Below are 17859 nucleotides of genomic sequence, written 5' to 3'. Positions count from 1 at the left end.
ACTTTCATTGAATGGACCTTGACAGTTTATTTTACAACAGAACACAAGTGAACACTGAACATAACTGTGCAAATAATACAGCACGCAAACCAGGCTCATAATAGAAAAATAAGTCATTTTAAATCATCACTTGTATGAATGGAACACAAGTTTGCCTTTGTACACAATGTTACAGCGCAGCGCGGGATAGACCGGTGTTGTTCTTGAAGTGGACAGATGATAGAAATCGGACTTTTTAAGTCTTTATATCCAAATATTTGTATGTCTGGAGCGATCTGCGCTAGTTTCTCCATCGATGACTTAGCAGCTAGGCAAGCCAATGTTCCAGATTGAAAGAGTCACTTTCAAACGGTGGTTTCGAAGCACGACCACGTCAAAGCGAAAAGGTAAGCGGAGCTGCAGGGAGCACAGATTAGCATTAGCTAACAGCGATACTATTGTTAGCTTCACGTAAGCATGGGAGTGTTCTTGGGCTATTGGTGTTTGGCAATGTCATGCGCCACGCAGCAACTCTGTGCAAGGTAAGCAGGGCTGCAAAGATTTTTTGGGGATACAAATAGCATTAGCTTCTGCACTTGATTTCTTACTTAAGTTGTCAATGTGGATGAAACTCCGGTCGTAATTGATTTTGGTAATTTCTCCATGCGCGACGTGCACACGGTTGAGTGTATGAACCGAGGATGTTACCGGTCAAAATGCTTTCGTTGTCCTGAAGAACGCTCGTCTCTTTTTTTTCTTTCTCTCCACACTCTGGGCTCTGCTTCCGACCCACATTCGACACCGAGTGCCAACCGGAACGCACGCGCTCAGCTCTTGAAATCCAGCCCGCCGGTCGTCATGGTAACGAGAGCCCGCCCAGCGATGGGCCGAGCGGTCTGTGGGCCGACACGAGACTAAAACAGGCTAATTTCAACGGGACAAAGTACAAACGTGTTTTGAAGGCACCCGAGAACTGTTTTGAGTTGTGAAAAGCAATGCAGATCGCTCCTTTGAGCACTTTCAGCATCTGTGTGACGAATACCAAGGAGTCGCTTTTGGGCATTGCAGCTTTGTGGGACAAAGACGAGATTGGGCGCAAATGGCTGTGATGAGGAAGGATGGCTCGAAAGGCATCAAGTGGTGGTAGCGGTCAGCGTCACAGTTGACCTGCGGGAGGAGGACACGTGTGAATTGGTGAGATTAAAAAAAAAGCCATTTATAAATTTTATTGATGAATTTCATGTTTGTCAGGAGTTTTTTTTTTTTTTTTTTACCAAAGTAACGGCTGTTGCTATATTTAGCAACTGTTCTGCAGAAGATAAGTTAAGAACTTTTTTTTTTTTTAATTAAATCATTTTGCTTTCACCAGCCTTTGTCTGATCGGAGTGAGTTCGACAGACACAATTACAGCATGTCAGTGCATCTCGGCTGTAACGTGCCCCCAGGAAATTGTTTCAAAAAAAGATCTGGATAGAATAAAAAAAGCTGTAAATTGTAGGGAAGTTACAGCAACGCTCGGAAAAGCTTGAGAAATAAAGCAAAGCCCCGGATGGAAGAGCGAAACTTCTCTCCTGGCAAAATGTGGAATCAGACATTTCATTTGAAGGCCACGCCAATGAAGTGAGGTGAGCCGAATAAAAAAGAAGAAGCACCTGAGAGAACGCCATAAAAAAGAGATGGGCGTGCGAGAATCCCGAGATGGACGTGTCTGCCGATTGCGTCTTCACACTCTGCTGATACGCCTGCGTTTACAAAACATGCTGTGATCCTCTTACACATGTGCAGTACAAATGCAAAAAAATAAATAAATAAAAAATAATAATAATAATAATGAAAAAAACATCAAGATTTCAGACCTCCAGCGCGATCTGCAGTGCCGAAAACTGCACCCACACCTCCTGCTGCTGAGCGGCAAGAAGCCCAAGCGGTTCGCCGCTCTCCTTGTTGGTCACCGAGCGATAGCGGGACCACACGCACTGGCCCACGGTGCCCACCGTCTCGCTCTGGGAGTAAACTACAAAAGGACACAAAGGTGCCGTCATGGCGGATCAATGCGGCTACGTTTACGTTGACATCTGAAGCCTTCTTACTGTCGGGCAAGAGCACGTGAAGGAGGTCTTTGGCCAGAAGGAAACCCATCACGCCGTAATTCACAGCTCTGTTTTAAGAGAGGAAGCAAATGGTAGCTCAGGGATCACATTCAAGCCGCATGCCCACTGACAAGACTTAACAGTCTACAAGTAAAACTCACAGACTTCAAAGTGGAAGAAAAATAATACGTTTCCAGGAAGATTAATCATCTCATTTTTATGGCAGCCCTAAAAATACATTGCAAAATGTTACACAACATCATGACACAAAAGCAAATTCCTTACCTCGGATATGTGGGATGGAAGAGAGGTGGGATAAAAATTCCCATGGGGATGATCAGCTCATTGCCCAGAAGAGACGGCGCGACGGACAGACTTGAAAGCAACGATATGACAACAAAGTTTTGGATGAATGTACACCACGTGAAATGTCCATGAGAAAACGTACACATCGGCGCCATCGTTGTCCTCGTGCAAGAGTCGACTGCGCCGCTTTTGGAGCAAGGACAGCAGCTGCAGGTAGTTGGAGAAGAAGTTGGTGAGGTTGACCGACACCTGGAATTTGGGCAAGAGTGGAGTGAAAGATCATCTTCACATTTGGGCTTTTTTTTGTTAATGCGCTTATGACTGCCGCCAAGCAATTTTACGACACGATGCACGAGGTGGGACCCCACTCCCATTGAATCATTTCGCAGCTTTGCTCGGATATACCCTCGAGTTCTGCTTCCTTATAGTGAGACGTGTGGTGACCATTTTACAAAATATGGGTCCTTTCCCTACACTAAAAACGAATGAACAAGATTGCAGCATAAAATCGGGAAGCTCAATAAGCCCGTATTAGAACTGGGTTGACCCATTCCGGCGTTATAGAGTTAGGAGTCTATTCCGGAAATTCATTTACCTCAGAATAACGCAGGTCAAGCTCAGCCTTGCTGGATTTTTCTTTAGCAGTCACAATTCTGGGAGTTACTGACTGAACCTGAGGGCAGAAAAGCCACGATTCATATCCGTCGTGTGTTTCAAAGGCAAACTTGTGCTTGAAATCACCTTTCTCAAAACTAACTGGAGAGTCTTCTGATCGCTCCACTTGAGTTGGTGGAGTTGTGACTTGAAGGAGGACAGGATATTTTCAATCAGCTCCTCAGCCTGCCAGACAACAAAGACGTCGGCTGGAAATATCTCATGTTCATGAGCTCCAAACGTCGGCGCAATGTCATCTCACCTCCCCACCGGGGACATTTTCTCCAAGCAGATATGCCAGTACGCCGTCGAAGCCTCGCTCGGTTTCCAGCACGCAGCGTTTCCAGCGAGGGGCTGTCGTAAAGACCTCACTCAAAGCGTCTGTCTTTGAGTCGAGATCGCGTTGCCTCACCTCTCCTTGGCCCAGAACCACTGACAAATTATTTGCCGTGTCCGAGAATCTGGAGTCCAGGGCGGGCAGGAAGGTGTGCAGCAAATTGAGCACCATGAACGTGTGGAGGGGGCCGCTGAGCAGAATGACAGCGTGTCCTGAGACTAAGCGGGGAAAGCGCGTGAGGTGGATGTGCACTGCGGGTCACTTACAGTACCTGGAGCTCAGCTCGTGGCCGTTCAGCCATTTGCTGATGATGCGAGACATCTGCACGATGTAAGGCAAGTTGTGCAGAAGGACGTGGTCGTCTTCCATGAGCGGCTGTGAATGGAAAGCGGCCTGCAAGCAACCCAACCAGTCGACAGCCGGGGCCTTACGCTGTGGAGACGCATCAGGAGAGATTGATACAACAGCACAGAAACCCATTGGCACTATTAAAGGGGGTAGAGTTCGGTGCCAGGGGGATTACCATAACCCAATTTTGTACCGTGGACTATCACCAACCGAACGCGGGAGGAAATTCATAGTAACCGGAAAGGTCCGGATGACAAAAATTTCGAGGAAATCATTTGAAACAATCAACGGGTGGCTGGACGGCCACCAAACGGACTGGCCGTTTGCAAAATTCCCAATCGGCACCCTGAATGGAAATACAGATCATTTGATTGTGTGCGTGAGCGCTCGTTACCTGGCATCGCGCTTCCTATTTTTGCTACCGATTGCCCGTCTAAAGCTCCAAAGTCCCTCAAGTAATGTCAAATAAAAGCGGTTGCAATGTAAATAGTGTTGCCGGGGGTGGGGGTGGGGTGGGGGTGTTGACCTGCAGCTCCTTGATGGTCAAGCGCTGATAGAGCTGCCCATTGGCCCTGCGATGGCTCAAGGGTGCCATGGCCACAGCGAGCTTGGAAGACAGCGAGATGAACGTGCCAATGTGGACCATGCTGCTGTCCGGCGGGGCCCCCAGCAGCGCCAAGTACCTATCGCACGAAGCGAAGAAAGGAAGCAGCGTCTATGCGAGGATGAGGAGCAAGAGTGCGTCAGTATCCCAACGTGGAGACACGCCGGCGTGGCGTTGAACCAACCTCCCTTGTAACTCGAGACGTCTTGGTCTCGTTGTTCCACTCGATCGGGATCAACAGGTCGGGCTGATCGATCTGACAGCGGAGCAACGGCGTCAAAACAACGCCACTTGTCCGTGGCATAGGAATATACAAGATGGACCTGGATGTATCGTCTGGTCGTCTCGTCGGACGCATTCGTGGGGTCTTCGCCGACGTAGACGTTGAAGAAGGGGAAGGTGGCGTAGTCTCTCATCAGCGCGCTGAGGGTGGAGTTGAAGTCGGTCTGATTCCACGGACCCGACACTGACCGCCCTCCAAGCTGCAGCCATAGAGAAAAAAAACACACAGGAAGTGGGAATGTAAGTGGGGGGGCGATGTGGAGCCTATCTCAGCTGTCTTTGGGCAGTAGGTGGGGGACACCCTGAACCGGTCTTCAGCCAATCACAGGGCACACAGAGATGAAAAACCATTCGCGCTCACACTCACATCTACGGACAATTTGGTGCTCAATCAGCCTGCCATTCATGTTTTTGGAATGTGGGAGGAAACCGGAATACCCGGAGAAAACCCACGCAGGCATGGGGAGAACATGCAAACTCCAGACAGGAAGGTCGGAGCTGGGATCGAACCCACGTCCTCTGCACTGTGAGGTCGGCGCGGGAACCACTAGCTCACCGAGCCGCCCCAGCACTTTCATAGTCATTTTTAAAAAGAATATTGTTTTCATTTTTCATAAAGATAGTAGAAATAAAATGATTTGAAAAGTGATTCGCTTCACAAAAAGTGATTTTAACGAGTCTACTGACATGACCCATTTAACACACACACACACACACACACACACACACACACACACACACACACACACACACAAAAATTGGTACAAACTCTGGAAAAATCCAGTGAATCTAATTTGCCCAAAACCTTTAAGATCTGCATTTCTTTAAAAAGTCAGTATGAAATGGTCACTGTCGAGCTCAGTCCTGGCACCAACAAAATGACTACCTGTAAAATGGCCTCTTGCTTGAACGTTTAGAATTGATTGCTACGATAAATAGTATCTCAAATTCCCTGTATGTTTGTGTCTATTTGAGGTATGGCACTTATTTACTCAAGTGGACAACGCTAGCGCTGTCAGAGAAGTACGTGGACACTTGGTCATGTCGCCCGACGTGAAAACCAAGGCCAAATAGGACATGTGTCCCAATACGTCGGTCGGTGTCGCGTGTCATTCATTGACTCACTTTGTGGATGAGTGCGAGGAAAGGCTCCTCTCCAGCAATATCCAGAGACTTGGTGTCCAAACAGCTGCGATAGAACTCTTTCGCTTTCTGCACAGCTGAACTTGCAAGCCCGTCATTTGATTCTGGAAATGAACACCATCCAGTGAAAAATCCCCGTTTCATTTGGGTCTTGTTTGAATCATCGAAAATGGCGCAAAACTCCTTACCCAAAATCTCCCTGAGGTACTGCAGCAGTTCCGTTTTTCTGTCCAGCGTCCTCTTCTCTTTGACATCTCTTCTGGATTTTCCTCTCTGGTGTCCCTGGACTTTGGATGGAGAAGGTCTGTCGGGTCCGCACGAGAACAGGAAGTAGTCGCAGGGGTGCGTGAAGGGGTCCGCGGAGATGGAGAGATGCACCGAGGCCTTCTGACAAGCTGGGGAGTTACAAGGGCTTACTACAAGGAAGGAATGGGAAAAGAATGAGACCAATGGCTGATATCTGCATTTGACGTGTGTGTGTGTGTGTGTGTGTGTTGGCCCACTGAGAACTTCCTGGTTTTGGTTCCCGCGACGAAGAAAGTGATTTATGTAGTAAACCATCCCAAGGAAAATGGCGCACAAACAGAAGCCCAAAATGACGACGGAGAGCGCACAGCCGCACTTTCTCCATGCCGGTTTAATTTGTTCAGCAGGTTGCTGGTACTCGAGGTCTTGTCGTCGTCGGAGTGGCAACTTCTGAAGCTCCAGCTCGGTTGGTGGCTGGGCCTCTGCGGGGTCTTGGCTGGGGAGTTTCAGCTGAAACAAAGCTGGGGTGGAAAGCCGCCTCTCAGGTTCTGGCTGTGATGACGGTTGCACTGATCGCTCAGGCTATGAAGTTGAGGAAACAAACAATCCTTGTTCAGTTGCAACAATGCTAGCTGCTGCCGCTACTTTCGTCCTCCGCCGCCAGTACTGTTTTATGAATATTTTGGGACGAGCAGCAATGGAAAAAGCTGAAGCTTGGCTCGCCCAATTGTGAATACATTTTATTCGGCCAACTTGTTTTCTTCAGGTTCTTGTTTGTTTTACTGGCTAGCGTTACTAGCATTTATGCTAAGTCCAGCACATTTACACTGTTGATTCTTGTGTTGATTAATGTGCACTGTCCCAATGAAATTTAAAAAAAAAAAAAAAAATAGGAATAAAAAATAGCACAGGACTTCTAAATGCGTATCAAGTGACTAACAGAAAAGACATCATGGTGTGCCCAAGCATGGTTGTCGGTAGTACAATGCCACAGCGACTGATTGTAATTTTGGTTTATATGACGAAAACCAAGGGAACTGGCTAGATATCAGATCTCACGAGCCATTTTTGTCATCATTACACTGGTCCAAACAAACGCATTTTTTGTTGCACCAGACAAAATGAACAAGAAACTGACGAGACAAGGATGGTCTAATAAGTTCTTCGATGACCAAAGACCGTTTCGCCTTGTCGGCTGGACATTTTGCTGCTCCATGGAGGATAAGAAGTGCAAGATGGCAGCAGATGGGTGCAGTTGAAAGTCCACTTTCAAAAACTAGATGCTAAAAACCTGAATTGGAGCGTGAATTAATACGTAGGTTAGCTTTGTTATTTGCCAAATTATGGAAGAGTCTCAATACCGTAGTATTTTGACGCCGAGTTTTTTCTGTCAGGGGGTGCTGGCTGAAGGAAGTTGTTTATCATGCATATCCTTTGTTAGGTTTACTTCTATTATGGTCAGGGAAGGCCGTTGCCAGATTTCTTCAGGTTCTTGTTTGTTTTACTGGCTAGCGTTACTAGCATTTATGCTAAGTCCAGCACATTTACACTGTTGATTCTTGTGTTGATTAATGTGCACTGTCCCAATGAAATTTAAAAAAAAAAAAAAAAAATAGGAATAAAAAATAGCACAGGACTTCTAAATGCGTATCAAGTGACTAACAGAAAAGACATCATGGTGTGCCCAAGCATGGTTGTCGGTAGTACAATGCCACAGCGACTGATTGTAATTTTGGTTTATATGACGAAAACCAAGGGAACTGGCTAGATATCAGATCTCACGAGCCATTTTTGTCATCATTACACTGGTCCAAACAAACGCATTTTTTGTTGCACCAGACAAAATGAACAAGAAACTGACGAGACAAGGATGGTCTAATAAGTTCTTCGATGACCAAAGACCGTTTCGCCTTGTCGGCTGGACATTTTGCTGCTCCATGGAGGATAAGAAGTGCAAGATGGCAGCAGATGGGTGCAGTTGAAAGTCCACTTTCAAAAACTAGATGCTAAAAACCTGAATTGGAGCGTGAATTAATACGTAGGTTAGCTTTGTTATTTGCCAAATTATGGAAGAGTCTCAATACCGTAGTATTTTGACGCCGAGTTTTTTCTGTCAGGGGGTGCTGGCTGAAGGAAGTTGTTTATCATGCATATCCTTTGTTAGGTTTACTTCTATTATGGTCAGGGAAGGCCGTTGCCAGAGCCAAGAGACACTTCCTGATACCGTGGTAAATAAAAGACCCGACATAGCCTGCGCTAGACATACACAACAAGATTTTCTGTCCTACCTGAAGCCCTCTTGGCGTTTCACTCATTCTCAGCGTTTGGACGTCTTGCTGCGTTTCTCTGCCGGCGGAGTCCATCTTTTACATTTGATGTCTTACATATGTGTTCCAGCTTCAGCGCCCCCCACCCAACTACCACCACCTCCACCTCCGTCACACAGCTGTCATCTCAGTTCTTTATCTGCCGTTATCACTGAGGTCTTTTTCTTGCCAGCCTGATAAAAAAAAGAAGACACCACCACCACACACACAAACCCCCCAAAAAACACTCCCCTGCACATATACACTCCAGACAGTATTTTCAGTGAATGGCTGGGTACTTTCAGGACACATTGCGGTTGATGAAGTGCAGACAAACAAGGCTCCAAGATGCCACATTGGATACGCCTGTTTATAGATATCAAAGGCCTGGCAACAAAACAGCGGACGGACAAATGCAGGCCAATCAACGGCTTTTGATTATTGTTGCACGCCAACAAATTATAGAATGTAAACAGTCCAAGATGAGCACACACGCGCACAGTCGTCATTATCAGCGCATCACACAGCTGCTGGCGACTGATACGAGACTTGTGGGGTCCACCAACAGCGCGGTGCGTTTTCGTCAACGGGGGAAGGTGGGGAAATACGTTGTGTGCGTGTCACAAAGACACTTTGTGCACATGGCTACGTCATGAAAGAAAACAAAAAACATCCAACGTTTTATTCATTTATTCTTTTGAACGGGGGCGGGGGGGTAAATGTTTCTTTGACACATAAATTCATACATATCAAACAGTTGCTTGTATAAAAAAGGGATACAAAAAGGACAAGGCAACATCACAGAGGATAAACATAGGCATCGTCAGAAGTATTTGAGCACGCAAAGGCATTTAAAACTGTCGGTGCAGAAGCCCATCTAATAATACTTGAGGAATACCGGCACCTACAGTACGCAGCGAGCATGCAACGCGAAGTCACTAACTTGTCATGTTTTCCCGCACCGGATTCGGTGAGGAATGAATGTCGATGGTTGTTACCCGGCGTCCATTGTGATGAAGGCACAAACGCCGAGCTAGGAGTGAGGACATACACTTTGTCAAGAAATACAGTACGATAAAAAAAATAATTCAGAAGCAGAAATGGTGAATAATGGAAGATAATGGATGTAACCTTAAGAGGAGATTAAGGTCAAAATACGGGGCTCAAAAATGAGTATGTGATATTTATAAAAAAAAAATTTTTAAAAAGCTTCCATAAAACAGCGCCTAAATATTTGGTCACTATGCTCAAACGTGTTACCTTAAAAGTTTTAAAGCTAGTTCCTAATGATAGGACATCAAACTTAAGTAGGAATTTAAAAAAATAATAATCAAAAAGGTCCATATATTATGTTAGTTAAAGCAAAGAAGTTCTCTCATGCGATGCAACAGAAAGACGGCGCCTACAATTGTGTGCTTAACGATCAAGACAAATTTCAGGAATAATCACGTAACAGGTCCTGTTTGGAGGCATGCTGGTGACACTTTGAGCTACAAGATGAGATCCCCGGAACGGAATCTGCGCTGCTCAAGCTTTGCTCGGCTCACAGCACGCGTCCAAGAGATGAACGTGGCTCTGAACTGGTTTGTGAATTAAGTGTTATCGAGGAGGGCCGCATTTGCTGAGGTCCCCAGCCGGCAGCCAAACTCAAGTGGCAACGAACAAACAGGAGGCTCCTGCTGAGAGAACCGACCGTACGCGTTCATCCTTATAGGCCACGAGAGCAGCAGCAGCAGCAGATGGAGCGATCCCAACGGGACGGGACTGCTCTCTTGATCCAAGCAGTCTGTGCAAGATAACGCGGAGCATTTTGTAGCATAAACATATGGCAACGAGAAGGCTAAAAATCGACATTAAGAGATCTGCGGCGGTGCAGTACATTACCTCTGCACTAAAGTGGATCGAACGAAGACGAGAGGACGCAGCACAACATGCAAAAAAAACGCACCCTGGTTTCACGTGGGACATTCACACGGAACACTGAATAAAGCCCTGTGTCGCAAAGGCCGAGCGCTGAAAGGAACCCGCGCTTTTGGATTTGGTTCAGATTTAAGCGGAAAAGGGGCAGGGAGTGGGGAAGGGTTGGGGTGGGGGTGGGGGGCAGCTACAGGTTCACTGCGCCGTCTAATTGGCTCGCTTGGCGTGGCACTTCATACACAAGATGCGACCATCCAGCGGGTAGCAGCCGTTCTCATCCGCTTCTATGGAGAGAGGGCGAGCGCAGTCCTGAGGAAAGCAACACAACACGGAATCCAACGTCAACCTTATTTTCCAACGTCCATACTAGAAGCCTTGGCAAAAGTTATGAAATGAGAGGATGTTCATTCGGGTGTTCGCATTTGGAGAAATGGAGCAGATCACAAACATGTCGATGACATAAAACTAACGTTCTTTCGAATGAGAACTTTCAGTAACCGGGACATTTTTAGACCAAGCAATTATGGAATCGCAATGGAAATTTCCATTCCCCGGCATCAAATTAGATCTGCTCATTGGTCTGCAGTTAAACAGGAGCGATCACACTTTTAGAGAGCTGTTGCACCAAGTGGACTCGCACAAATGAATCATGGTTCCAGCACCAGAGATGTCAATTGAAACAGAGGAGAGGCTTATCAAATTTCTTTATGAACACCTTACACCAACACGACTCATAAAAAGATCCGGATATTTGGCTTTCCCATGAAATTTATGGAAATTGTAAAAAGTTCAAGCTCCGGTGACATCACATCCTGAAAGGAGGACATTTAAGTGGAAAGATGCACTGGTGATTTCCTCATCTCAAGCAAGGCATGAAAAGAAAAGTCAACAAGAAATGGCGGGTACATCGCAACAAAAAATGTCAACGTCTCAATAACTCGTCATGTGCCCTTGAGCATCAATTACAGCCTGACGACGACGTCTCATGCTATTGGCAAGGCGACTTATTGTCTGCTGACGGACGGCATCCCAGGCTTCTTGTAGGGCAGCACTCAGTGGCAGGACGACCGCTTCAACACCAGTTCAAATTGAACCAGGACATTTTTATTGGCCGACTCAAGGGTCAAATGCCCGTTGTGAATTTAAGCTTAGAGAACAGGAACGTGTGCAAAAAGTACTGTAACGTTTCACAGCTGGACATGGTGCTAAGAAAAGGTCACATTGAGTTCACCTGTAAAAGTTTGAATGCATTTCAAGCTCGTCCTGAAATTTCACCCGAAAGCCAAACATCCCGCACTTTTTGTGAGGAGGGGAAGAGGGGGGGACTACATGAGAAATAACTTTGGAATGCCATCTTACTTCGCAGCGGTAACACTTGAGATGGAAGTTCTTGTCAAGCGCGACGACTCTGACCGTCTCCTCGCTGCCCGGCGCTGGAATAATGGGCTCGTTGCAGCTCACACACAGCGGGGAGAAGCGCCTGGAATCCAAAAATAGTCAACTCAGTGACATCTGCACATGCCGCCTGGTTTGCGCTGCCCAGCTGCTCATTTCATCGCCGATTTACTTTTGCGCCTCGTCGGTATGCATGAGAATGGCGGCAATGTGCACCTGTGGTAATCCTGGACGCAGTAGGGGTTGTTGTTGTCGTCGGTGATGAAGGGCGCCCCCTCCAGGATGCAGGAGCAGGTGCTGCAGCGGAAACAGTGCGAATGGAAACACTGACCGACGGCCTTCAGCACGCGGTCCGTGATTCTCTCCCCGCATCGGGAGCACACCGCCAGGGAATTCTGAGGAGGAAAACACATCAAGTTTGTTTCGATGACAACGGTGCCTTCCTTTTTTTGCTTTTTGTTTTCTCTGTACGGCAAAGCCCCACAAGATTGTCGGTCATCGGTCTCACCCTGACTATTACGCAGGTTTTTAAGATAAAATAAATAAATAAATAAATATGAACCATGTATCAAAGAAAGAGTGTATTGTATTTTTTTGTTGGCTTGCCAGGGGGGAAAATATTTGTGACAAGTGTGTTACAAGGGGACTTAATTTCACGGACGTGATGAAATTCGTGTGCACAAACTTGGAAAGGGGTGTATATTTTCCAATTAATCGGCCGATTCATCAGTTATCAGAATTTTATTCAGCCAAATATGGCAATGGCCTCAGACTCCTTGTTGTTGCAACTTTGCCAAAATTAATGATTTTTTAAAAAAAAAAACTAAAATTCACACGATATTCTATACAAGGCAGAACTGGTCCTCTCACCATGTAGCATTCCTCGCACTCAGGGGCGCCATCCCTGTCGTAGAACTGCATGCCCTGAAGGGGACGATGACATGTAACGCAACAGAAGCAGTTGGAGTGGAAAAGTTTCTCCATGGCTCGCACGGCCGGCTGCGTGCGGGACAGCGCCTCGCCACACTTGCCGCAAACGTCTGAAACGAACGTGGAGTCGGGCCGACAAGTCAGTCAGATAAGACACGACATGAATATTTGTTGCGTCCAGTAGTTTGGTGAAGACGTCGAGCGCGTACCGGTGAGAGGGGCGGGGCCGACGGGTGGGTGAGCATCCATGTTTTTAATGAAGTCCTTGGTCATTCGCTCCAGCTCCTCCACTTCCTTCATGTTGAGCACTACGCCGCCTCCTGAGGTTGACGCCGGACCAGGGGGTGATGGCTGCCCACACAAAAGCAATGCATTGGATCTCATTATTTTTCTGTTTCTTTGCACTCAACCGAGTTGATTTGTGAGTAAATTGTGTAGAGGTCATTATTTTCAATAGGAGAGAATTTGTGACTTTTTTTTGGTATGCTGGGGCGTGTTTCGAATGGAAAGTACTCTGTGTTTTGGCGCGATGAAAGTTGGGAAACGGTTGTTCCTGAAATTGCTGTGCACGCCGTCATCATGGGGGAACCGGCCCTTTAAGAAATGCTCTTTTTTTCAGTCTTCAATGGAGGCTCAAACAGTTTCAATATTGACACCAAATATGCACCTTTAGATTTCAGAACTGTCGTCGAATTATGTGTTGATAGTTGTTGTGAAGCTTAGTGACATGTCATTTGACTTAAAACCTCTTAGAAATTTGAGCTAGAGATGTGAAACAGTTGACAGCCAGCTCGCTAACTAATTTTGCGAAATAAAATTTCACAGAGTGCTCATGAGAAGCTAACATTTTTTGGGGTGTTCCACCCAGTCATCAAGCTCATATTTTGCAGTTTGCATGCACAAAGAGTAAAATCAGGTTCAAGGGAATATTTCAGCATGTTTTTGAAAGCACCTTGTGCACGCAAGCGCACACGCGTGCTGAACATACCGAGGCTGCTGGGGGAGATTTCATTGGCTGATTGAAGGAGGAGGGTGGAGGCGAAGCCACGGTCTTAGTTTGGGGAGGAGGCACGGCGGCGGGCGGGTTTTGGTTCTGACTGACGTACTGAGGACTCTTCACGTGATTGGCGGCCATGTTGTTTGGAGAAGCAACAGGTGCAGGCGGAGAGGCTGGAACTGCGGGGAAAGTGTTGGCGCCTGTTGCGGGGGACGTTTTCGGCGGACCGCCGCCCGAATAAGGAGACTGGTTCAGGTTCTGGTTGAGTTTTTTCGCCAGTGATGAAGACGAGGTGGTTATTCTTGCTCCAAATGGGGACTTGGCCACCGGTGGTGGGGGTGAATTGTGGTTGCCCTGTCGGTTGGTGCGGGCTTTCAATTCCTCTGCCCAGGGCGCAGGAGGCGGACGGTCTCCCATCTCGGGAGGGGGGAGGAAAGAGAGGGCTGGCTTGGGGGCTGTTGGTGGGGGCCCGGCTGGCTTGGGTGACGGTGCATTGGAGGATTGGTTCGGCAACTGGAAGAGGGGAAAAAAAACAAAAACTTTCACATCCCCTTCAGTTCATAAAGCAACTAAACTATTTAAAGTCCCTCAAAGTGTCTTGTGAACACCACTGCCAAATATGAATGACCGAAAAGAAGTCCATACAATAAGCCTCAGAGGGGCTGGACGTGCGGACAGTCACTGATGACAACGAGGCGCTCTGAATCGGCCGCTAGCTGACTGTTTGAAATCAGGTTAGAGGCATAGCTAGCTAGACAACGGCATGCACACCAGATAACCGCTGATGCAAATGCCGTCGCCGAAGTTCTCTTGTAGTGGGGAAGCAGCGATGCCATTGCGTAATACAGTCCACACATTTTTCACCAGTTCTCTGTAAACATGTGAAAAGGGCCTTTAAATACAAATCACTGAATTCCTTAAAAATAATAATAAAAAAGTTTAGATAATGCATCACCAGAAGAGGGTCATATAAGGCGCCACAACGGATCAACAGTTTTGAATGAAGCGCTACAATCAAGTAAACGGTCCACTTCATGTTTGGAGCTTCTCGATAGGGCTCCAGCTTTCTGACATTTATTTTGTGGATTCGGAGCAAACATTATTCTGACCCGGTTGTGCATCTCCCGCTTGGACTAAACACACTCCATTTATGGACGTCTCCCCGAGTCTTTGGCAGCACATTCTGGCTCCATCGCACTCTCACGCTCTACTCGGTGTGCAACGTTCCCTGCAAGAGTCTCTCTCACTTTTTTTTATTTATTTATTTTTTTTGTGCCAACCCAAATGTGCTGTGTGTGCAGTTCACTTATCATTGAGCATTCCACCTGAACTGAGACTCATAAAAGCAGACCTGGCATAACTCCAAATTATTTCCACTGACCGACCAGCCTTTGTTCTGCTTCCTTCCTCGGTCCGAATCTTTTTCTAGACTCATCATTTTTTAATCCAAGTTTTCACCGTCACCTCGGCTTTGGTACCTTTGGGTTGAAGGGCCCCCGCGACTCCATTTCTGAAAGCATGTTTGTAAGAGAGTCGATCTGCTTATCGAGGCTTGTTTGCTTGGCCATAGTTCTCTGTTAGAGGTTGAAAGGGGGGGAACACACACAGAGCATTAATACACATAAAAAGGACTAGGATGAATCAAATACTGTACAGATCATTGTTAGGTGATAATCAAGAAACCATTGAGTCTAAATAATCAAAGCTAGCTTAAGACTAATGTCAGGAAAAAAAGATGTAAATATGATTTATGACGAGAGTGAAGAAAGGCATTTTGAATGTGACTATTCAATGATGTCATTCGTCATCATGAAGCAGCAGAGACAAACGGCATGGAATACGTTTCAGCAAAGTTATTCCAGTCATCATTTCAGCCATACTTTCTTCACCTTGATTGAAATATGCACTTCTATATTATTCATCTACATTAGTAATGCGCTTGGCTGGCAACCATTTTAGGTGATGACAGCTGGGATAGGCTCCAGCACGCCCCGCGATCAGAAAATGGATGGATGGATCTACATTAGTTTTTTTTTTTTTTTTTTTTTGCTGTGCTGTGGCCTCAGTGTGTATCTGCAATAAAGTTTGGACTTGACGAGGGGCCCATCAAGGCTTACCTGCGGGTGCCCAACAGTGGCGGCGGGTGGAGGTGGCCGGGAAGGCCGGTGGGGGGGCGTCCGAGGCGAGAGGTGTGATCTGGCATTCGGGGGGAGGGGCCGGCAAGTCGTCATCCATTGGAGGAGGAGGAGGAGGGGGTGGGAAATCTAGGGACAATACGGAGGGGGTTCAAATGAAATCACATACTGCAACAGCCAAGGTCAAGGACATGTGGCATCACCGTGCCGACGCCCATTGGGAGGCAGGAAAAACAGGCGGGCGGGATTTCGGCGGCTGCGGATATGCTGATTATATCATAAGGTGAAGGCTATTTCAAATTTTTTTCCCATCCATTTTTGGGAGGGAACACTGCTACTATCCTTCACAGACATTCATAACCCAGAAGCCAAGATTAGAGGAAAAGACAAAACCCCTGCAGAAGGTTCAACATGACGCGAACTTCTGTTATCGTTTGCTCTCAAATTCACCTCTCAGTTCACGCGAGGGAAGGGGGCTAATTTACACAACCACTTCATTATTTGTGTTGACTATCAAGTTAATTCTCACAACCTGCTGCTAATCAATTCTTTCAAGTCTTTATGACTCGTAAAGGCGCGTTGCGGCATGTTTCGCCACTCGCTGCACACGGTCATGCGCGTTCTCGCCCTTGGGTTCAAATCTCCTGAATCTGTCCCGATTGGCTAAAAAGTCATACAAACGCTCGACACAATACGCTCCAAAAATCTCAGATACCATCACAGAGTGAGGGCGGCAGCGGGGGCAGATCTCCGACACGTCCAATCACGCCCGTGCCCACAGGCATCGGCGTTGGCGACGGCGCGGAGGGCGGCGTCAGGCTCTTGGGCCGCGGCGGGGCCACCGAGGCAAACTTCTTTGGCTGGTTGTAGAAAGACGGCGTGGTGACTTTGAAGTTGAGGGACGACGTCACCATAACCGGCTTGCTGCTACCGGAACTCTCCATCTTCCACAAATTGACCTGAGGATGATCAGACACACCACATTTACACACGAAAAACATAATTTGCTGTTATAGGATGATGACTTCTCATTATTAATACTACCATATTTTCCGCTCTATAAGGTGCTTCGGAGCATAAGGCGCACCTTTTCTGAATGGCCTATTTTAAAACTGTTTTCATATATGGGGCGCATCGCATTATAAGGCGCATAGAATAGAAGCTACAATAGTGGCTGCAGTTATGCATCCACTAAATCGAGCTATGCTAAAGGGAATATAATGCAATACAGCTTTATTTATATTGAGCTTTCACAACCGCTGCAGCTGGAACAAAGCGCTTTACAGAACATTTTAAATACTGCATCCAAGAAATCAGAATATTAATCCACATATAAGGCGCATTGGATGATAAGGCGCTCTATCGGCTTTTGAGAAAATGGAATGCTTTTAGGTGCGCCTTATAGTGTGGAAAATACGGTATATATATTTTTTATAAATACAGCGCTAACTTGACTGTCGCCACTCCCAGTCCAAGCTAACTTTAACACAAACACCACATTACTTTGTCTGCCAATACAAAAAGTCATAAACAGGCTAATGAAACGAGCATCGCAGTTGTGACACTAGAACCCTTCAAGTGACAGATATTTAAACTAAAAATGGTGCATCACCACATGTAGACATACAATATAACAATCGTTAACTAATTCATGTCACTAAGGCAGTAACAGGAGTTGGGAAATGCTTCTTCATTTGTGTCTGTGTGATTGGATCATACTACCCCCCCCACCGCCAAATCACGAGCAACAAAATGACACGCATTGATTGACATGATGATGTCACAGATCGAATTGCACTTGTTTCCCAAGGCACCTTTTTGACCCTTTCACGCACCAATAATGATCACCTTTAACCTGATAACACGATCAGATGTCGGCCGTTGTAACCGCTGTCTAACTTTAAGGGGTTAAAGACTTCAGGTCTTGCGAGATTTGGCGACACTTCCTGCGGCAACATTCATGAAGATGGTTTGAACTCGGGGCCAGACCGATTCATCGGCCAGCTGATTCCATCCACCAATATTGAGCTGTTAAAATCATCCGATTAGTCAGGTAGTTTTATTCTGCCGACAAGCCCAAAATGGCATTCCAGATTCTGTGACAAGAGCCCGGGCAAAATGGACATCGGCGTAGTGACAGAAAACGATTTTGCCCATCAGAGCGGATGTGGCTCGCGCAGACTGCAGCAT

The 17859-nt window shown here is 46.7% G+C and overlaps 2 protein-coding genes across 2 annotated transcripts; both read right to left on the bottom strand.

Moving 5' to 3' along the window:
* Window positions 1-7: 7 nt before the first annotated feature.
* kel (Kell metallo-endopeptidase (Kell blood group)) lies at window positions 8-8427 on the bottom strand. Its single transcript, XM_019869108.1, has 17 exons — window positions 8278-8427; window positions 6247-6571; window positions 5932-6159; window positions 5726-5847; window positions 4642-4800; window positions 4503-4574; window positions 4241-4429; window positions 3638-3798; window positions 3292-3556; window positions 3117-3215; window positions 2971-3048; window positions 2518-2624; window positions 2355-2444; window positions 2070-2137; window positions 1836-1993; window positions 1632-1721; window positions 8-1146 (listed from the first exon to the last, which is right to left on the bottom strand). Exons 1-17 carry the CDS (start codon window positions 8350-8352, stop codon window positions 1000-1002), a joined length of 2433 nt encoding a protein of 810 aa, XP_019724667.1. The 5' UTR covers window positions 8353-8427; the 3' UTR covers window positions 8-999.
* Window positions 8428-8967: 540 nt separating this feature from the next.
* zyx (zyxin) lies at window positions 8968-15793 on the bottom strand. The gene is made up of 8 exons (XM_019869168.1): window positions 15652-15793; window positions 15013-15108; window positions 13526-14047; window positions 12747-12888; window positions 12478-12647; window positions 11824-12002; window positions 11572-11692; window positions 8968-10521 (listed from the first exon to the last, which is right to left on the bottom strand). The coding sequence occupies exons 1-8, from the start codon at window positions 15763-15765 to the stop codon at window positions 10420-10422; spliced, it is 1446 nt and encodes a 481-aa protein (XP_019724727.1). The 5' UTR covers window positions 15766-15793; the 3' UTR covers window positions 8968-10419.
* Window positions 15794-17859: the final 2066 nt, after the last annotated feature.

The sequence above is a fragment of the Hippocampus comes genome, unplaced genomic scaffold (genome assembly GCF_001891065.2).
Source record: "Hippocampus comes isolate QL1 unplaced genomic scaffold, H_comes_QL1_v1.1 scaffold67, whole genome shotgun sequence".
NCBI classification, from domain to species: Eukaryota; Metazoa; Chordata; class Actinopteri; order Syngnathiformes; family Syngnathidae; genus Hippocampus; species Hippocampus comes.
Note: the sequence above shows the minus strand (reverse complement) of the source record. Positions and strands in the feature narration are given on the sequence as shown.